The sequence below is a fragment of the Bos indicus genome, chromosome X (assembly GCF_029378745.1).
Source record: "Bos indicus isolate NIAB-ARS_2022 breed Sahiwal x Tharparkar chromosome X, NIAB-ARS_B.indTharparkar_mat_pri_1.0, whole genome shotgun sequence".
In the NCBI taxonomy this organism is placed as follows: Eukaryota; Metazoa; Chordata; class Mammalia; order Artiodactyla; family Bovidae; genus Bos; species Bos indicus.
In genome coordinates this window covers 53,155,129-53,176,836 of record NC_091789.1, presented here as the reverse complement: position 1 = coordinate 53,176,836, position 21,708 = coordinate 53,155,129, and the positions used below count along the sequence as shown (strand labels likewise).

At 46.4% G+C, this 21,708-nt stretch overlaps 1 protein-coding gene across 2 annotated transcripts; it reads left to right on the top strand.

The window, feature by feature from the left end:
• Window positions 1–2,408: 2,408 nt before the first annotated feature.
• ARMCX4 (armadillo repeat containing X-linked 4) lies at window positions 2,409–13,047 on the top strand. 2 transcript variants are annotated; one of them, XM_019956275.2, is made up of 6 exons: window positions 2,409–2,856; window positions 3,347–3,415; window positions 4,408–4,485; window positions 4,827–4,906; window positions 5,188–5,278; window positions 5,756–13,047. In XM_019956275.2, exon 6 carries the CDS (start codon window positions 5,765–5,767, stop codon window positions 12,716–12,718), a length of 6,954 nt encoding a protein of 2,317 aa, XP_019811834.2. In that variant the 5' UTR covers window positions 2,409–2,856; window positions 3,347–3,415; window positions 4,408–4,485; window positions 4,827–4,906; window positions 5,188–5,278; window positions 5,756–5,764; the 3' UTR covers window positions 12,719–13,047. The 2 variants fall into 2 exon arrangements, with proteins under 2 accessions (XP_019811834.2, XP_019811833.2); XM_019956274.2 differs by having other exon boundaries at window positions 5,620–13,047.
• Window positions 13,048–21,708: the final 8,661 nt, after the last annotated feature.

Here is a 21,708-nt window from a genome sequence, read left to right as displayed (position 1 = left end):
AAATAAAATGTTAACAGCTGTGAAATGTCTCTTTTTGTCTTTACTGATGCTCCTTGCTTTAAAATCTACTTTATCTGATGTTGCCATTGCTACATCAGATTTCTCTTGTTAATATTTGCATGGTATATCTTTTTCCATTTTTTCCCTTTCAGCCTTCTGTGGCTTGATATTGAAGGTGAATCTTTTCTAAACAGCATATAGTTATTTTTTAAAAATCCAGTCTGACAAGTTTTGTCTTTTGATTGGAATGTTTAGGCTGTTTACCAGTAAATTAGAGGCATATTTGCACTTAAATCTATAATCTTATTATTTGATTATTTGTTCTGCCTATTTTGTATTGCTCTTCCTCTTTTCTCTTGCTTAGTAATTTTTAAATTCTGTTTTCCCTCTCTATTACCTTGTTAATTATACTTTTTTCACTGTAATTTTAGTGGTCACTCTGGAGATTACAAAATTCATTAAAGTCTAAATATAGATAACTTTACTACACTGTCCGACATAAAGAACTTCTAAATTTAATACTTGATTCCTTGCTTGCATTCCCTACTCCCATTGTGATTTTGAAGCTTGTGCTTTTTTTGTCTGTGTATACTTGCCTTGAAAGCCTAATGATATCAGTCCTATATTTCAGCCCTTTTTCATAACATAGGGGTTTTTATTGATGAACTTTTTATGTTTCATTTTTTTTAACCTTTGCAAGCACTGCAAGAGATACCCTATTGTACGTATCTTTTGTGAAACTGTGTTATTATCAGGCTGGCTAAACTCCTAAGAATTGCTTAAGGAATCTGTGGGATATCAGATTTTGCCAAATTGCTCTCAGTAAAAAGGCTGCATCACAGCATCTGCATCCAACAGAGTGTGGAAGTGTCCATTTCCCCATAAACCAGTCAACAAAATTATCAAATTTCTAAATTTTGAAACTCATAGCTGAAATAGGGCAACATGTAGTGGTTTGGATTTGCATTTCTTTGAAGCTGAGTCTTTTTTTTCGTATGTTTATCGGTCACTGGTATTTCTTTTGTGCAAACAAATCCATTCGAGTCTTTGGCACACTTTCTATTGGATTATGTTATTAGTGATCAGTAAGAGTTTTTAGATTATTGCAAATGAGCTGTTTGACATTATGCTCCTGGGTTTTTTATTTCTTTGTTTTTGAAAATTTTACATAAGTTTTAAATGTCTTTATAATGAATTTCTAAATGTTTCCCTCTGATGGAGAGCATAAATTGGTCACAGTCGATTGAGTTCTGAAAAGCCATTAGTGGGTCTAAGGCACTCTGGGCTTCCTGGTTCACCTGCTGAAAAGGCCTCCCCTACACAGGGGGCCCTCACCCAGGGAGCTTCCTTCTAGGGTGTCAGATTTCAATGTTCTAAGAGACAGGTTGCCTGAGGAGTTTATATTTAGTGTAGGACTCCCCAGCCCAGACAGCTGGATGTCTGGGGACTAAATTCTGCAGACTTTGTCCCTACCTTATGGGATTATTTTGAAGGGCTTGTATAGATGGTACAATGAAATTGTAACAGAAGGCAGAGGGTGAAAAAAACCTCTTTTTCCTGGCGATGCTGTTTGGGATCCTGTGAATTGTGCCTTTTGTGAGAGAAAAAGGACATGGATTTCAAGGATATTGCCCATAGACCTTTACCTTGGCCACAGGCCCTACCCACTATCTCTACTGGAAGGTGCTGAAAAGTGTATGTTCCTGTGACTCGGGGACCTACAGTGCAGGAAAGGCAGACAGTGGAGCTATCTCACCACTGTCATGGCCTAATGAAAATTCACCTGTTGAGCCTCATTTCCATTAGTGGGATAGCACAGTTGGTCCTTCCCTGGGTGTGATGAGACTCATTTGATTACAGGCTTATGCAAAATCCCAATAAAACTCCTTGAATGGAAAACAGGTTAATCTGGGAAGTCACTGTTTTTTCAGACACTGGGTTCATCAACCAGGAGTCATCTATGAAGTTCTCAGACACCTGATGGAAGATCATCAATGAAGCTAGAACTTCAAAAAGTTGTAAACCACTTGTGCAAAACTGCCAAGATTGGACAGCTGAATGTCCTTCCAAAGACGAATTTATAGGTCCCATTGAAAACCTACTGGTTTCGTTTAGGAAAACTTTATATTTAAAATGTTAATAATTACTAGTCAGTTTTCAAATCTGTGAGATAGTTTACAGCAACTAGAAAGCATTCTTAATGTGGCATAAATGAATGAGTCTTTTGTTATTTTTACAACCTAATTTGTAAATGTCAAAAGAAAATGGCTTGACGCCATTTCCTCATTACAAAAACAATGAATGTGACGTAAAAACGGGAAAAAAAAGGGGGGCACAACAAAAGAAAGTTAAACCTCTCCTTGCGCTCTCTACTCCCCTTCCTGACACCCCTTTCCGGGCCCCTGTAGGTGCGGCAACTACCCTAGGGCAAACTGTCTTAGAGACAGTCCTCAGGGAAGCTGCAGAAAAGGCCGGAGCCAAGGCCTGGAGGTGGAAGAGGGGATGCAGACCCTCCCTGGCAACAAGAAAAGGGCAAACTCCAACCGCAGGGAGATGATGCCACTTGTGGGCTCTCAGATTGGAGGGAAACGAGCTGAATGACGGGGCCTCGCGCACAGCTCGGTGGAGGGAGAGACAGTGCGTGCGGAGGTGGAGGGGAGGGTCCTGTTGAACTCCCCACCAGCCCCTGGGAGGGGAGATCGGAGGGTGAGCTCGGCGGTGACGCGGGGCCCTCACGTGACCGCGAGCTGCAGAGCGACGCAGCCTTCGGTGCAGTCGTCACTCCAGTCTGGGTACCAGCTCCCCGCTTCCCTGCACACGGCGGGCTGGCATCGGGCCCCGCGGCAAGTGGAGCAGGTAAGGGCCCCGCGCACCGAAGCCAGGGCGGCAGCGGACTGCCAACCACAAAGCTGGCCTGGGGATGGGGGAGAAAGCGGGCTCAAGTTCCCGGAACCTTCGCTCGATTCTCCCAATCCTTGCTCCTCCTGCCTAAGTCTGTGCTGGGGAACCCTGGGCTTTGACAGGGCGGATGGTGGGGGGAGTGTCTCAAGAGGGAAATGCAGAGATTGAGATGTTCCTTCTTCTCTGACTCTAATCACTGATCGCACATGTCCGCTCCGCTTCCTGCTAGTTTCAGTGGAAGGGACACGCCGCCACGGTGGCGTTTGCAGAGAAAATGGTGGGCCTTAGTGACTGGACGGCGGGGTTGGTGCGAGTGGCGTCTCTCAAGGTGCGGAGGGACGTTTGATAACTGGGTTCCTGAATCCAGAAAAGCGAGTATTGGGATCTGTGTCCTGGGCGCTAGTCCAAGCACTCAGTGCCTTTCCTCTCTCCTGTCTGACGACAGTGATTCGTGTGGCAGTGTTTGTGGCGAGGCGAGGGAAGAAGAGGAGCAAACTGCACAGGATCTGCGGAGGTTAGTGTGGGTACGGACACTCGCTGTGAACCGTTGAAGTGCTATATGAATATTCTCTATGACAGGAACTTAGGCGCCGCTATCTGGATGGTGGCTCTATAGGGGACTTTCTCTAAACTGTGTTTACTTACCAAACTTACCAAGCTTGGGCTTTTTAACTTAAAGTGTATGTTGAAGACCAATAAAGACAGCAACTTTTCTATGGATGCTTTTTTTTTTTTTTTGCATCTCAGATAATACAGCGAAAATACAAATTGCTGTCTCAAAGAACTACTTTTTTTTTTTTTGAGATAACCTTTGCGGGGGAGGGATGGAGATTTTGCAGAAGCAAAAGCCCCCGACCCCAACACACATCCTGTCTCTTTTGTTGGAGAACTGCTAGAGATGGGTTTAAGGAGAAGTAGATGGCAGTAGGCTGTCATTTTAGAGTATAGGCTCTAGGGGCCTCCATCTGTCTCCCCGTTTTCCAGTTTTCCAGATTCTTCCACCTGTTGGCACAGGTGAAGGAAATGATAGACTTTGGGGAGAAGCCCTAGAATCCTACAGGTGGTTTTAGAATAATTCGCCTCTGTTGCTCCCCTTTTACCTGCCTCCCTTTTCTACCCTGCCTGTTTCAGTGCTGGAGAAGCCCTAGGTTTTGTTTGCCAGAGAACAGGTGTCTAAATCCAGATTGTTATTGTTTTGCCGCCAAGTCGTGTCTGACTCTTCTGCAACCCCATGGGCTGTAGCCAGCCAGACTCCTCTGTCCATGGGATTTCCCAAGCTAGAATACTGGAGTGGATTGCCATTTCCTTCTCCAGGGGATCTTCCTGACCCAGGGATTGAACCCAAGTCTCCTGCATTGACAGGCATTGGCAGGCAGATACTTTACCACTGAGCCACCAAGCCACCAGGGAAGCCCAGTAAGGAAGGTACTGGGACCCATGTTTTAGATGCTGAAATGTCATAAGTACTCAACATTTACCTTTCTTTTTTTCTCTGTTTGTTCCTAGGTCTTCCCATAGGGCAACAGTAGGGCTCTTTACCACTGAAAGCAAAGGAAAGTGGGAGACTGGCCTGGGACTGTGGAGGTTGGTGTGAAGATGGGCAGTGCATAGGGGTAACAAGAGAGGGTGGGCATATAAGATGGCTGAGATTGAGAGAGAGTCTCAGTGGAGGGTTCTTCCACTTCTGCACTCTGCCAGATTTCCCCAGTGTTGCCATCCTCCCTGCTGATATCAGTGCAGGAAATGGTAGGAACATTGGGGTAAGGATGGGCTGCAATGGGACTGAGAGAGGACTTGAGAGGATGGATCATATTAGCAAATTGGACATGGGCTCTCACAGGCAGGGATTGGAGTCAGGGATCAGGGTACTTGTCCATTCTGTGAAGGATCTGATCTCTAGTCCCTGTTTGTTTACTTGTCCACAGCTGGGTCTACAGGCCTGAAAGCTTGAGATCACTGGAAGCAAGGAAATACGGAGGAAATTATTCCTGATCAGTATATGCTGGTAAGAGGATGGGGATTGCCTGGGTAGACATCTAAGGTGGGTTGTTGGAGGTGAGTGTCTATCTGGAGGTATCCAGTGTCTAGTCTGGAGGATACTCAGCCTTCCCCTTTTCCAGGCACTCTCCCCACCATCCCTTCACTTACCCCACACCTTCACCTTTATTGTGATAACAGGGCATGGGGTGAATTTAAGAGGATAGAGAGGGGTTTGTTAATAATATATGTCATGGTAAACAAAATCTTCACTCCTGTCTGTTCCTCCATCTGTCTGTCTGTCTCTAGGTCCACAGATCTCATGAGTTTATAGATCTCCTTTAGGATATACCTCCAATCAAGAGAAGGAAAGAGGTGGTAACTGCCTTGATCATTACAGGTTGGTATGAGGGTGGGCACCTGTGGGAGTGGTGACCAGAGTAGGTCCAGTAAAAATCAGGGTGTGAGGGCTTCAGTCTACCATCCATAGTCAGTGCTACCACCATCCTTTCCACTGTTCATTTGATGTAAGAAAATGTGTATGGAAGTACCCTGGGGGAAATTATTGGGCACTGGGAAAAATGGAGAGGAGATAAAAGGGATGGAAAGAGAATTTGCTAATTATCCTCTTCTCCCACAAAACACATCATTTTTACACTTTCTTATTCTTCTGTGTATCTGTCTATGTGATGCACAGAATTAGAAGAGAAACTTTAGCCAGTTTCCTTCCTCCACTTCTAGGTCCATCTCCAGTGGCAGCTCTGGTGGCCTTTGAGTGGCTGAAGACCAGCACCCTTGCAGGCTTACATGCAGACCTACTACCCTCTTTTCCCAGTCTAATTGAGCCCTTCTGTATCTTGTTCTTGCCTTCGTCAAGGGTGATTACATGGGTCGCATTCAGGAAGTGGGCTTGGTTACTGCAGGACTGATGATCTGGGCTGGTGCCTGCTACTGCATTTACAGATTAACCAAGGGAAGAGCCCAGAGTGTGAGGCGACTTGCCAGAAATGGGTCCAAAGTCAAGATGGAGACTGTGGCTGGGATACAAAACCAGACCTTGGCCATGTGTGAAGCCATGGTGGGGACAGAAATTGAGACTAGACCCAAGCCCAAGACCGGAGCAGAAACTGGAGCAAGAGATAGGTCTGGAGCTGAAGTAGAGACTAAGGTCATTGCTACAGACAGAAGCAAAGCCTATTCTCAAGCCAAGGCAATGGCTGAAGCAAAGACAGAGACCCAATCTGAGGCCAGAACGGTGGCTGGAACAGTGATAATAACAGAGGCAGTGATTTTGACTGACGCCAAAGCCAGTGAAGTGGCCATGAAAGAGGCAGTGACCCAAACTGACTCTGGGTCTGGGAAACTAATCAAGAAAGAGGCAGTGACCCAGACCAAAACTAAAGCTTGGGCACTTGGTACTAAGGTAGAGACCAAGAAAGAAGCAATGACCCAGACCAAAGCAGAAACTCATATATTGGCTGAAAAAGAGATAGAAATGAACAGAGTGGTGGTGACACAGAATGAGGCCTTGGCAGTAATCAGGGAAGTGACCAAGACGGGCGCCATAAACAAGATCAGAAGTGTGGCTGACACCAAGTCAAGAGCCCTGGAAGAGACTGTGAGTGTGGCTAAGACTCTGTCTGAGGTCTGGTCTGGTACCTCAGTTGATGCTCAGGGAAATCCTAATTTTGTGTCTGAGGCAGAAGCTGGAGCAGTCATGAAGCCCTGTTCACTGTCTCAGGCTGTGGCCAAGATCCAGATTGACAGTGTTCTTGGTACTGAGGTTGAGGCCAAGGGGAATTGCAAAACTATGTCTCAGGCAGGGTCTTCAGCAGATATGAGGGCTTCTGTTCAGTCTCAAGTTGTAGCCAAGGCCCAGACTGAGGCCATGCTTGGGGTGGCAGTTGATGTTGGGGGCAATACCAAGGCCATGTGTGAAGCAGGGATTGGGGCAGATACAAGTGTTTCTACACAATCTCAGACTGTGACCAAGAAACAGGCTGAGACAGTGTCTGGTGCCAGGGTTGATGACAGGGGAAATACCAATGTCATATCTAGGGCAATGATGGGAGCTGACATGACGGCTGCCACACAGCCTCTAGTTGTAGCCGACACTCAGATTGAATTTGCGCCTGATGCCTGGGTTAAGGGTAGAGGCAGCCCCTATCCTGTATCCATGGTGAGGGCTGGAACAGACACTGAATCCTATATGGAGCCTCAGCCTACGATCCGTGTCCAGGCTGATGCCCTGCCTGATGACAGGGTTAAGGCTCAAGACGATGCCAACACCAAGTCTAAAGAAGAAGCTGGGACAGACAAAAAGGCACAGTCTCAGACTTCCACCAAGAGCCAGGCGGAGGCTCCACCTACCACCAGACGTAAAGCTAGGAGCAAAGCCAAAGGCAAGAGTAAGGCAGGGCTTGGAATAGAGATGAAAACCTGTGTACAGCCTGAAGCTGGGGTCAGGGCCCAAGCTGATGTTTTCCCTGATTCCAGAATTGATGGCAAGGGTGATCCCGATGCCATTTCTGGGCCAGGGGCTAAGGCAGAACTGAGGGCCTCTGGTGAACCTCAGGATATGGCCATTTTCCAGGGCGAGGTCTTACCTGGTGCCCAGAATAAGGTCCAGGACAATCCCGATGCTGTTTCTAAGGCAGGGACTGGGTCAGATACAAAGAGCTCTGCTCAGCCCCAGGCTGTGGCCAGTTCCCAGGGGGAAGCCTTGCCTGGTGTCAAGAAGAAGGCTCTGGGCAGTGCCAGTGCTGTGTCTAAGGCAGGGGCTGGTCCAGATGCAAAGGCCTCGGCCCAGCCTCCGACAGATGCAATAGGCCCTGCCCAGCTCCAGGCTGTGGCCAGTTCCCAGGGTGAGGCTTTGTGTGGTGTCAAAAATAAGGCTCGGGGCAATGCCACTGCTGTGTCTAAAGCAGGGACTGGACAGGATACAAAGAGCTCTGCCCAGCCCCAGGCGGTGACCAGTACGCAGGGTGAGGCCTTGCCTGGTGTCAAGAAGAAGGCTCGGGGCAATGCTGGTGCTGTGTCTAAGGCAGGGGCTGGGTCAGATACCACAGGCCCTACTCAGCCCCAAGCTGTGGTCAGTTCTCAGAGTGAAGCCTCGCCTGGTACTAAGAATAAGGTCCGGAGCAATCCCAATGCTGCGTCTAAGGCAGGGGCTGGGTCAGATGCAAAGGCCTCTGCTCAGACTCCAACAGATACAACAGGCCCTGCTCAGCCCCAGGCTGTGGGCAATTCCTGGGGTGAAGCCTTGCCTGTTACTAAGAATAAGACCCAGGGGAATCCCAATGCCATGTCTACAGCAGGAACTGGGCCAGACGCAACGTGTTCTGCCCAGCTTCAAACAGATACAACAAACACTGCCCAGCCCCAAGGTATGGTCAGTTCTCAGGGTGAGGCCTTGCTTGGTGCCAAGAATAATGTCAGGGGTAATCCCAACAATTTGTGCAAGGCAGAGGCTGGAGCAGACCCCGTGGGCTCTGCTCAGCCCCAAGCTGAGTCTAATTCCCCAGGTGAATCCTTGCCTAGTGCCAGAAGTAAGGTCTGGGGCAATCCCAGTACTGTGTCTAAGGTGGACTCTGGACCAGATACCAGAGGCTGTGTTCAACCACAAGCTGCAGCCAGTTCCCAGGGTGAGACCTCGTGTGGTACTAAGAAGAAGGCTCGGGATAGTGCCAGTACTGCATCCAAGGCAGGGTCTAAGCCAGATACCAAGGGCTGTGTTCAGCCCCAGGCTACAGCCAGTTCCCAGGGTGAGACCTCGTGTGGTACTAAGAAGAAGGCTCGGGGCAGTGCCAGTGGTGCGTCTAAGGCAGGTGCTGGGCCACATGCAATGGACTCTCTGCAGCTGCAAACAGATACAACAGGCTCTGCTCTATCCCAGGCTGTGGCCAGTTCCCAGGGAGAGGCCTTGCTTGGTGCCAGGAGTAAGGTCAGGGGCAATCGCATTACTGAGTCTAAGGGAGAGGCTGGAGCAGGTATGGTGGGCTCTGGCCAGCATCAATCTTTAGCCCATTCCCAGAGCAAGACCTCGTTGGGGGCAAAGGACAAGGCTAAGCACAAGTGCGAGGCAGAAGCCACGGGAGATGTCTCTGTAAAGCCCAAGGCTAAGGCCACGCCCACTTCAGAGAATGAAGGTGGGGCAGGCACTCAGGCCTGCACAAAGTCTCAGTCTAAGGTCCACGACTACTACTGGAATGGGATTGGCGTTGAGGACTGGGTTGCTTCAGAGCGATGGATCAAATTTAGGTTTCAGGCTAGGGATGGATACTGGGAGAATAGCACATCCTGGGCTGATGATGAAAATGAAGCCAATACTGAGTCCTGGAGTGTGGCTAAGAGTGAAAATGAGGTTGGTATTCAGTCCTGGGCTGGAGCTGGGGACCAGGCCAGTGGAGGGTTCTGGGCTGGGAGTCAGGCCAGTCAACAGTCCTGGGCTGGGGGACAGGCCAATGGAGGTTACTGGGTAGAGGCTACAGACAGGGCTGCTGGAGGGTCCTGGACTGTAGCTGAGAACCAGGCCAGTGGGACTTCTTGGGCTGGCACTGGGAACCAGGCTGTTGTGGTGCCCTGGACTGGAGCTCAGGTGAGTGACAGTTCCTGGGCTGGGGGCCAAACCAGTGGGGTATCTTGGACTGGGGGAGAGGCCATTGGTGTATCCTGGGCTGTGGTTGAGAACCAGGCCAATGGAGCATCCTGGACTGGGGCTGAGGCACAGGCTGGTGGAAGGTCCCAGGATGGGGCTGGGATTCAGGCTAATGGAGCCTCCTGGGCTCAGGCTACAGGTGGGAATGTGGTTAACATTGGGTACTGGGCTGTGGCTGTGGACCAGGCTACTGGAGGTTCCTGGATTCTGACTAGTGACCTCTCTGGCGGTGCAACCTGGGTTGGGACTAGTGATCTGGCCAAGCCTAGACTTGAGGTTCAGGCCAGTGAAAATGTGTCCTGGACTGGGACTGGGCTGGGGCCTGAAAACCAGTCCAGTGGAAAGGCCTGGGCTGTCACTGCCAACCAAGCCAGTGGAGGGTCTGGGCTAGCTTCTGTGAATCAGTCCAGTGGTGTGTCCTGGATTACAACTGGAGAACAGGCCAGTGGAGGGGCTAGGCCAGGGATTGTAGGCCAGTCCAGTGTTGGGTCCTGGTCTGGCACTGGGAACCAGGCCAGTGAAGGATTATTGGCTGGGACTGTGGAGCAGGCCAGTGGGGGTTCCTGGACCGGGACTGGTGATCAGTCTCATGGTGGGTCCAAGCCTGGATTTGAGGTTCAGGTCAGTGAAGAAGGTTCTTTGGCCCGTGCTGGTGGTCAGGCTGATGGACAGTCTAGGTTGGGACCCGAGGACCAGCCCAGTGGAGGGTCCTGGGCTAACTCTGGGGACCAAGCCAGTGGAGGGTTCTTGGTTGGAGCTGTGGACCAGGCCAATGAAGGGTCCTGGGTTGGTGGGCATCAGGCTGGCAGTGAGGCAAAGCCTAGGTATGAGGATCAGGCCAAATCTGAAAGAGTATCTTGGGCTGACAGTGCAGGTCAGGCTAGTGTAGGGTCTATACTGGGGCCAAGGGACCAGTCTGTTGGAGATTCCTGGGCTGCTATTGGAGACCAAGCCAGTGGAGGATCCAGGCCAGTGCCCGAGAATCAGTCCAGTGGATGGTTCTATGCTTGCAGTGGGAGTCAGGCCAATGCAGGAGGGTCCTGGGGTGGGGCTAGTGACCAGGCAGTTAGAGGTCCTGTGCTCGAGCCCATGAACCAGTCCAGTGGTGGGTCCTGGGCTGATACTGGGAGTCCAGCCAGTGGAGGGTCTTGGGCTGGGGCTGGGGCTCAGGCTGGTAGCTGTTCCAAACCTGGATTTGAGGATCAGGCCAGTGGTGGAGTGTTCTGGTCCAGTGCTCAGGACCAGGCCATTGGAGAGTCTAGTCCAGGGCTTGCAGACCAGGCCAGTGGTGGGTCCTGGACTGGCACTGGGAGTCAGGCCAGTGAAAGGTCCTGGATTGTGACTGGGAATCAAGGAAGTAGCTGTTACAAATCTGGATTTGAGGATCAGGCCAGTGGAGGAGGCTCCTGGGTTGGCACTGGGGATCAGGCTTGTGGAAAATCCCAGACTGGATCTAAGCCGGTGAATGAGGCTGGTAGAGCATCTAGCATGGGGCCTGAACATCAGGCAAGTGGAGGGTCGTGGACAAGCCCTGGAGATCAGCCCAGTAGAAAGTCTCAGGTAAGTGCTGGGGTGGAGGCCAGGGAGGGATCCTGGTTTGGAGCTGGGAGTGAGGCTAGCACAGGGTCTTGGTTCTGGAGAGGGGAAAAAGTTTGTATTGTATCTAGTCCTGGGGATAAAAATGAAGCCAGTATTAAATCCAGCTCAGTAGTTGGGAAAGAAGCCATCATTGATTCCAGATTTGGGGCCAAGAACAAGGCCAATATTGGGTCCTGGATGGAATCTGATGAGGCTGTCTGTATGGATTCCTGTTTGGGAGCTGAGTCTGGAGCTGTGGCTGGAGCTGAGGCCAGGCAGGAGTCTTGGCTGTGGGATGGAGATGTAGCCACTACAGGGTCTAGGCTTGGGGCTGGGGCAGAGGCTAGTGGGCGGTCCTGGACTTTGGCTGGAGATGTAGATGAGGATGAGCTAAGTAGAGCATCTAGCCCTGATATTGAGGAGATCAGTTTAAGGTCCTTGTTTTGGGCTGACAGTGAGAACAGTAATGCACTCAGATCTAAGTGTGAGAAAGATGTCAGTTTTGAGCGTGGGGCTAGACATAAGGTCAGCAACAAGGACAAGCTGGAGGCTGCTGGTGGAGTCGAGGCAAAGTCTTGTTCCTGGGATGGTAAAAGAAACAGAAGTGAGGATAAATCTGTGCCTAAGACTAAAGCCAAAAAGACAGCTGAGTCAAGAGTCTCATGTCCGTCCATGGTCCCTGGGGCAGGAATGGGGTCATGGGCAGGAGCCATGATCTGGACAGAAATGAAATTTCCATACCAAAATGAGTCTTGCTTCCCACCTGAAGATGAACTCAGAAAGCAGATCAGGTCTGGGGAGAAAACTCAGCCCTGGGTTTGCCGTTGTAAACGTGAAAATAACATGGATCCACGAGAGCTCGAGAAACTCATTTGCATGATTGAGATGACTGAAGATCCTTCTATTCATGAAATAGCCAATAATGCTCTATATAACAGTCGTGATTACCCATTTTCCCATGAAATAATTCGTAATGCAGGTAGAATCTCAATTATTGAAGGCTTGCTTAATAACCCCTACCCTAGTGTTAGGCAGAAAGCTTTAAATGCACTGAATAACATCTCAGTGGCTGCTGAAAACCATAGGAAGGTTAAAACATACTTAAATCAAGTATGTGAAGACACCATCACCTATCCCTTGAATTCAAATGTGCAGCTGGCTGGACTGAGATTGATAAAGCACCTGACTATTATCAGTGAGTATCAGCATATGGTTACAAATTACATTTCAGAATTTCTTCGTTTGTTAACTGTGGGAAGTGGAGAAACTAAAGACCATATTTTGGGAATGCTTTTAAATTTCTCTAAAAATCCCTCTATGACAAAGGACTTGCTCATTGCCAATGCACCAGCATCACTGATTAATATCTTTAGCAAGAAAGAGACAAAGGAGAATATTCTTAATGCTCTTTCACTATTTGAAAATATAAATTACCATTTTAAAAGAAGAGCAAAAGTATTTACCCAAGACAAGTTCAGTAAAAATTCCCTTTATTTCATATTCCAACGACCTAAAGCATGTGCCAAGAAACTTCGCATCTTAGCAGCAGAATACAATGACCCTGAGGTGAAAGAAAGAGTTGAGCTGTTATTAAGTAAACTATGATTAATTGTAGTTTTCCAAACAAATTTGAGTAATATTTTGGTTTTGCAGCTTGGAAGTAATGCACATTGTAAATCGCATTATAATTTCTAAAGTGAGGTTGCTTATGATGGTCGATAACTGGACCATTTTATGAACACCAAATGAATTCAATCTTGTACTGAAAATACATGTGTTGATTTTTACCTTGTCTGGATTGAGATATTTTTGGTATGCTTCATGAGCAGAAACTGAACTGATTCTTCATAAGTAATCTTTGGTCCTTTGTGTGGACTTACGTTTATACATTTGAGACTTTATTTTTATGTCATCAATAAAGTTGTGTGTTTTAAGCAGAAAAAAAAAAAAGCCACATCTTTGTCCTTGAACCTGTGATCTATTTGGAGAGGCAAGATGTATGGAAACAAAAAGGTACTAGCAGCATGTTAGAGCCTCTGGTCACGGCCAACTGTTTCCTATTAGTGCTTAAAGGCAACAGAAACTTCTGTAGGCGACAGTGTTCAGGGAAACTTTTACAGGGGAGGGGGCACTTAAGTAGGCTGGGCATGAAGGATGGGCTAAAAACAGGGCAGAAGGGCATTGGAGAAGGGAGAAGTGATGGGTAGAAAGGCATAGAGGTGGTAATTTTGCTCCACAGAGGAGGCTGGCCTGCCTGGAATACAAAGTATGGGGAGGGGAGTGATGGGAAATATGGTCTAACAGTTGGGGTGAGTCCCATGCATGGAGGGATTTCTAGACTGATTTCTAGACTGAGTTGTCTATATAATTACTCCACCCACCCCTGGGAGATACCAAGCCTTTCATGACCGGAGGAATGACAGGATGAAAAAGAAATTATGTGATTGACGTGTGCAGAATGGGTCAGAGTTGGGGTGGGGACAGGAGTAGCCACTAGAAATTGAAGCATCACTTAAGGAAGTTATAACCATAGTTCAGGCATAAATACTAGAGGTGTGAAATTTCACTGGTGACCATGGGAGTGGTAAAGGGAGGAAGGAAGTGAGAGATGTTTTGAATGAAGAAGTGCTGCAACCTATCCTGGGAACATACAGAAAGGGACAATTTTATTGTAGGATCCTGAGGGCATTTGATAGAAAAACATCCTCTTTTTTGTCCAACTCTGGTATCTGTGGGAATGAATACAGTAGTTATTATTTTGATATTATGAGAAAATATAATAGAAGAAGGGCCTCCGTGGTGGCTCAGTGGTAAAGAACCCACCTGCCAATGCAGGAGACACAGGAGACACGGGTTCGATCCCTGGGTCGGGAAGATTCCCTGGAAGAGAGTATGGCGACCCACTCCAGTATTCTTGCTGGGAAAAATCCCATGGACAGAGGAGCCTGGCAGGCTACAGTTCATGGGGTTGCAAAGAGTTGGACACGACCGAAGTGACTTAGCACGCAGAGCATAATAGAAGAAAGAATGCTTTTTAGTGCTTCTATCAACTTTCTTTTACAAGGTTGGTTGGGGACCTTATGGAACCGTTGAGGTGGCTGATGACATCCATACTGGAGATCTACCTCCCTTCCATCCCAAAGTGTGGTGAAGTGTGGGAGGAGGGGCACCTTCAAACTGTGCTAGTGGGAGCATACTTGGTACAAGATCCATCTGGATACATGTTTTAGAAGCTTTCAAGATGTGCATGCTCTTTGACCCAGTAATTCCATTTATACTAATTTATCCTCAGGAGATAATCAAATAATTGTCTTGTACAAGGCTATGCATCTTTGCACTGTTTTGAAGAGTGAAAAATTGTGAATGACCCAAGTGTCTTGAAATAGGCACTTAAGGTATGTCTACACATTATTAATAATGAATGATGTGAAACATTATTCAACTCTTGAAAGTGATGGTAGGCAACTACACTTATTTACATGGGAAAATTCTGTGTGTGTGTGTGTGTGTGTGTGTATATATATGTAATGGAGAAAATAGGCTGCAAAGGCATATTCTATAACTTTTATGAAGAAAGAGCATATATTTAAATTACCTCTATGTATAAAATTTGGTGTGTATATTTTGAGAATGTGGATAGTTCCCTATGAGTGTAAGATTAATGGATAATTTTACCTGTTTTCACTTTTATGTATTTTCTTGTATTAATGTAAACCAGGACTTTTGCATAATTTGCCAAGAGGGAAATGGATGAATTCAGGCTAAGCAGGCCTGTCAATAGCATTTTGGGGAACTAGAGCAAAAGTATACATAGAGGTTCACATACTCATCTCTAAGTATTTGGAAGGTATAAATTAAAAATTTAAAATAAACACTGCTTAAGTAAGGTTGTAAATTTAAGTATAAATGTTTGAAATTTTAAATTTCATTAACTGTTTTGAAAGTAAAGCTCTTCTCAATTCTAGCATTTGATGGTCACCAACTTTCCAGTGGAAAAAATGATGTCACACTTGCAGTGAATTCTGCAATCTGCTACTCTAATCCTCCTTTAGGAATAAAGAGTTTATTATTTCAGTTGCTTGGAGTGTTTCCAGCAGACAGCCCTCAGCTGTCAACTCTCTTCAGGAATTGCCTCAGCTAGAAAGCCACCTCCCCCAAGGTCATACCTCCTTTCTGGGGGACTTCACATTCAATGACTGATCTACATGATCTTCTTGCCCCAAATGAGACAGCTTAACTTCTCCCTCTGTCCAATCCTTCTTCTTTATTTTCCTTTCTACAGGTTTTGATCCTAAGAACATTCCTTAATAAAAACCCTTCATGCTGAATCCTATCTCTGAGTCTGCCCTCCAGGAAGCCAACCTACAACAGTTGGTACAAGAAGAGGTTCAGAAAAGCATACACTGTGATGAAATTTTGGAGATGGATCACCTGCTGCCTGGCTGGCAATGAGGATTCCATCATTTGTGGTAGGTGGAGTAGATAGGCATGTGGAACATCTAGCAGAGGAGTTGTTAGAGCTTTCACTGGTAGTGAACTGGAATGGCATTGGTGGAAGGGAATGCATTATTAACTGGTGCTGTGTGGTAGATGTTTGAGAAATTTGTGAGGAATATTAAATATAAAGAAGGCCAGAAAATTGAGTGGTTATTGATATTCCAAGATCAGGGCCCTCGTTAGGAGGGAATATGACCTTGACACATGGAATGGGGACATCTGGATTGATGTCCCTAGATGTCTTACTTCCTCTGCTTTCCCTGAGCCCCTTGAGCCTTCAGAAGTGTCCCGGTCCTTCCTTTTAAGGGTTAGTGCTTCACCTTGCTTGAATATGCAGAGCCCTTTCCCGGGTAAGATAATGTGTATTTTCTGCAGAATCTTCCCCCACCTCCCATCCTGGTCACTGGGTCTATGTCTAGGGTTAAATCAAAACGTTACTGCATTGGTGATGTGCTGGGCTTAATAAGGAAGGAAAGGGAATACCTCAGGAAGGAGCAGCAGGACCTAGCCAGCATGCCGGACTTAGCAGGTGCTGAGGGAGTAAGCACGGGACTGAATTCTGAGGGCCTTGATCAGGGCAGCTAGAATAAAAATTTGAATAAGGGAGAATGGATTTGAGAGTCCTTTCCCAAGATACAGGATTTAACACCCTGGAAAAGACCCTAGGGGATTAATATGAGCTCACTACTAGAATGACTCCTCAAAGAATGAAAAAAAAAAAAAAATTCCCCACTTTAAGTGAGATGTAAATGCCAGAGTTGCAATAGTAGATGGTCAGAGGTGGTTGGTTAACATCACTGACTCAATGGACATGAACCTGGGCAAACTCCGGGAGATAGTGAGGGACAGGGAGGCCTGGTGTGCTGCAGTCCATGGAGTCACAAAGAGCAACCGAACAACAACATCAATGGTGGGAGAAGGCTCAGGGAAGCAGGAATAGAATAAAGTCAGAAATCCCTCCAGAGGACTATGTGCTGCAAGAATTTTCTAAAGCTATAAGGAATGCACTGGTTAAAGGGGTACCAGCATCACTAAGTGCAGTGGTGGCTAGCTTGTGCAGATCAGGGCTCAGTGTAGGAGAGGGTGTTACAGGACAAAAAGCACTGATAGAAATGGTGATGTACCTGAAACAATAGAGGCAAGATAACTGTACTCAACTGTCAGAAGTCAGGTGGATGCAAATACCATAATGCACCACTGGGTCAGCGTAATAGGGAAGCCTGATCTGCAGAAAGCTTTGGAAAGGATTATTAGAACAAACACAGTGCTCTCAGTGGATCGATAGATGTTGTTGTTCAGTCACTCAGTCGTGTCCAACTCTTTGCGACCCCATGGACTGCAGCATGTCAGGCTCCTCTGTCCTCCACCATCTCCCAAAGTTTGCTCAAACTCATGTCCATTGAGTCAATGATGCTATCCAACCATCTCATCCTCTGCCGCCTCCTTCTCTTGCCCTCAATCTTTCCCAGCATCAGGGTCTTTTCTAATGAGTAAGCTTTTCGAGTCAGGTGGCCAAAGTATAGGAGCTGCAGCTTCAGCATCAGTCCTTCCTTTAGGATTGACTGGTTTGATCTCCTTGCAGTCCAAGGGACTCTCAAGAGTCTTCTCCAGCATCACAATTCTAAAGCATCAATTTTTCGGTGCTCAGCCTTCTTTATGGTCCATCTCTCACATCCATACGTGACTATTGAAAAAAACATACCTTTGGCTATACAGACCTTTGTCTACAAAATGATGTCTCTACTTTTTAACACACTGTCTAGGTTTATTGTAGCTTTCCTTCCAAGAAACAAGTGTCTTAATTTCATGGCTACAGTCCGCAGTGGTTTTGGAGCCCAAGAAAATAAAATCTGTCACTGCTTCCACTTTTTCCCCTTCTATTACCATGAAGTGGGTGCTATGGTCTTAGTTTTTTCAATGTTGAGATTCAAGCCAGCTTTTCACTCTCCTTTCACCCTCATCAAGAGGCTCTTTAGTTCCTCTTCATATTCTACCATTAGAGTGGTATCATCTGCATATCTGAGGTTGTTGAGATGGTTAAGACAGTTAATAGAATGTGGTGGTCAATATAACACATTACTCTAGGAAAAAAACATCTGACAGGTTTTATTCAATCCATGCAATAAAAAAAAAATTAGAGATGCTCAGGAGCCTGAGGGAATGTGCCTCAATAAGAATTACATTCCTCCTTGTACAGCTGTGGCCTTAAGTCAGTTTTTGATTCAGAGTGCACTGTTTAAAGGAGTGGGGTACCCAGTCCTGGGCATCCCAGTTCTTCCCTTTCATCCAGTCCTTCCCTCTACTAAGGTAACTGTGTGCTGAGGAAAGAGGAATACCCAAACATTTTGAGGGCTGATGGACCCTGGCTGTGAGTTGCTATTGATATCCAGAGAACTAACGTGTCATCATGCCTCAACTTGTTAGAACAGGGGCAGATGGGAGCCAGAAATTAGATAGGCTCTTGGTCTCTGTTGGGTTTACAGTAGCTCCACTGTGTCCACAGACTCACTCAATGGTTATTTTCTTGGTTTCTGAATATATAATTGGAATAGACATTACGATAGTTGGTACAAGTCCCATATTGGTTCCTTGGCATGTGGCATGACCACTAAGTTGCTTCACTCATATCCAGTTCTTTGTGACTCTATGGACTGTAGCCAGCCAGGCTCCCCTGTCCATGGGATTCTCCAGGCAAGAACACTGGAGTGGGTTTCCATGCCCTCCTCCAGGAGGTCGTCCCAACCTGGGGATCGAACCCATGTATCCTGTGTCCCCTGCAGTGCAGGTGAATTCTTTATCCACTGAGCCACCTGGTAAACCCCTTCTTGGCATGTGGAGTCAGAGCTATTTGTAGATGAGGTCAAGTGGAAGCTTTGAAATTTCCTTGCTCTTCCTTGGCAAAGACAGTAAATGAAAACATATAGATAGCATCTTTGAGAAGATTGCAGAAGTCAGTGCCACCTTTAAAGACCTAAAGAATTCTGGGCTGTGGTCCCCATCATATCTCCATTAAATCAGTTTGGGCCCCTGCAAAATGTGGACAGAGTCCAGTAAATGACATAGACTACTGCAAACTCAACCAAGTAGTGGCACAAGTGCAGCTCTCATGTCAGATACAATATCTTTGCTAGAACAGAATAATATGGCCTTGCTGCTGCTGCTGCTGCTAAGTCGCTTCAGTCGTGTCTGACTCTGTTGGACCCCATAGACGACAGCCCACCAGGCTCCCCTGTCCCTGGGATTCTCCAGGCAAGAACACTGGAGTGGATTTCCATTTCCTCCTCCAATGCATGAAAGTGAAAAGTGAAAGTGAAGTCGCTCAGTCGTGTCTGACTCTTCGTGACCCCATGGACTGCAGCCTACCAGGCTCCTCCGTCCATGGGATTTGCCAGGGAAGAGTACTGGAGTGCAGTGCCATTGCCTTCTCCATTATGGCCTTAGGTACCTAGTAATCAGGTATTGGTTTGGAAAATTATTTTTCCTATCCCTATCAGAATGGAACATCTTAAAAGTTCACATTCACATAGATGGCAACAGTATACATTTATAGTTTTTCCTCAAGACTCTACTAACTCCCTGTCCTCTGTCATTACATAATTTGAAGAGATCTGGACTACCTGAATATAATACTGTTAATAGCCCACTATGTTGATGATATCATGTTAATTGGACCAAATGGCCAAGAAATGGCTAGCACACTGGAGGCTAAGACATGTGTACTCAGGAGGATGGGAAGTAAACCTTACAAAGATCCAGGGTCTGGCTACATTAGGTGCAGTTTTCAGATGCTGAATGGTCTGGGTCATCCCATGAAGTAGGAAAGTCAACATCTTGTAGGCTTTATTGGATTCTGGAAGCAGCACATTTACATCTGGAATTTACTATTTTGACCCATATATTGGGTGACACGAAAAGCTGCCAACTTTGAGTGGGGCCTAGAACAAAAGAAGAGCCTATAGCAGGTCCAGGGGTTTCAAACAGCCGCCACTTGGACCATGTGAAAAATAAACTCTAAGGTATTAGAATATAATCAATCTGATTTCAGTGTTGACCATCTGGTGATGTCCATGTGTAGAGTCTTCTCTTGTGTTGTTGGAAGAGGGTGTTCACTATGACCAGTGCATTCTCTTGGCAGAACTCTATTAGCCTTTGCCCTGCTTTATTCCATATTCCAAGGCCAAATTTGCCTGTTACCCCAGGTGTTTCTTGACTTCCTACTTTTGCATTCCAGTCCCCTATAATGAAAATGACATCTTTTTTGGGTGTTTGTTCTAGAAGGTCTTGTAGGTCTTCATAGAACCGTTCAACTTCAGCTTCTTCAGCATTACTGGTTGGGGCATAGACTTGGATTCCTGTGATATTGAATGGTTTGCCTTGGAAATGAACAGAGATCATTCTGTCATTTTTGAGATTGCATCCAAGTACTGCATTTCAGACTCTTTTGTTGACTCTGATGGCTACTCCATTTCTTCTAAGGGATTCTTGCCCACAGTAGTAGATACAATGCTCATCTGAGTTAAATTCACCCATTCTAGTCCATTTTAGTTTGCTGATTCCTAAAATGTTGACATTCACTCTTGTCATCTCCTGTTTGACCACTTCCAATTTGCCTTGATTCATGGCCCTAACATTCCAGGTTCCTATGCAATATTGCTTTTTACAGCATCGGACCTTGCTTCTATCACCAGTCACATCCACAACTGGGTATTGTTTTTGCTTTGGCTCCAACTCTTCATTCTTTCTGGAGTTATTTCTCCACTGATCTCCAGTAGCATATTGGGCACCTACCGACCTGGGGAGTTCATCTTTCAGTATCTTATCATTTTGCCTTCTCATACAGTTCATGGGGTTTTCAAGGCAAGAATACTGAAGTGGTTTGCCATTCCCTTCTCCAGTGGACCACCTTTTGTCAGAACTCTCCACCATGACCTGTCCATCTTGGGTGGGCATACACAGCATGGTTCATAGTTTCACTGAGTTAGACAAGGCTGTGGTCCACGTGATCAGATTGATTAGTTTTCTGTGATTGTGGCTTTCATTCTAACAGAAGCAGAAGATATTAAGAAGAGGTGGCAAGAATACACAGAATAACTATACAAAAAAGATCTTCATGACCCAGATAATCACGATGGTGTGATCACTCACCTAGAGCCAGACATCCTGGAATGTGAAGTCAAGTAGGCCTTAGGAAACATCACTACAAACAAAGCTAGTGGAGGTGATGGAACTCCAGCTGAGCTATTTCAAATCCTGAAAGATGATGCTGTGAAAGTGTTGCACTCAATATGCCAGCAAATTTGGAAAAGTCAGCAGTGGCCACAGGACTGGAAAAGGTCAGTTTTCATTCCAATCCCAAAGAAAGCCAATGCCAAAGAATGTGCAAACTACCACACAATTGCACTCATCTCACACGCTAGCAAAGTAATGCTCAAAATCCTCCAAGCCAGGCTTCAACAGTACGTGAACTGTGAACTTCCAGATGTTCAAGCTGGATTTAGAAAAGGCAGAGGAGCCAGAGATCAAATTGCCAACATCCTTTGGATCATCGAAAAAGTAAGAGAGTTCCAGAAAAACATCTATTTCTGCTTTATTGACTATCCCAAAGCCTTTGACTGTGTGGATCACAACAAACTGTGGAAATTTCTGAAAGAGATAGGAATACCAGACCATCTGACCAGCCTCCTGAGAAATCTGTATACAAGTCAAGAACCAACAGTTAGAATTGGACATGGAACAACAGACTGGTTCCAAATAGGAAAAGGAGTAAGACAAGGCTGTATATTGTCACCCTGCTTATTTAACTTATATGCAGAGTACATCATGAGAAATGCTGGGCTGGAGGAAGCACAAGCTGGAATCAAGATTGCAGGGAGAAATATGACATATGAAATACATATGACACCACCCTTATGGCAGAAAACAAAGAACTAAAGAGCCTCTGGATGAAAGTGAAAGAGGAGAGTGAAAAAGTTGGCTTAAAGCTCAACATGCAGAAAACTAAGATCATGGCATCTGGTCCCATCACTTCACAGCAAATAGATGGGTAAGCAATGGAAACAGTGACAGACTTTACTTTTTTGTGCTCCAAAATCACTGCA

Coding starts and splice junctions, on each gene's coding strand:
- ARMCX4 (XM_019956275.2), top strand. CDS start 5,765: ATGGGTCGCATTCAGGAAGTGGGCTTGGTTACTGCAGGACTGATGATC.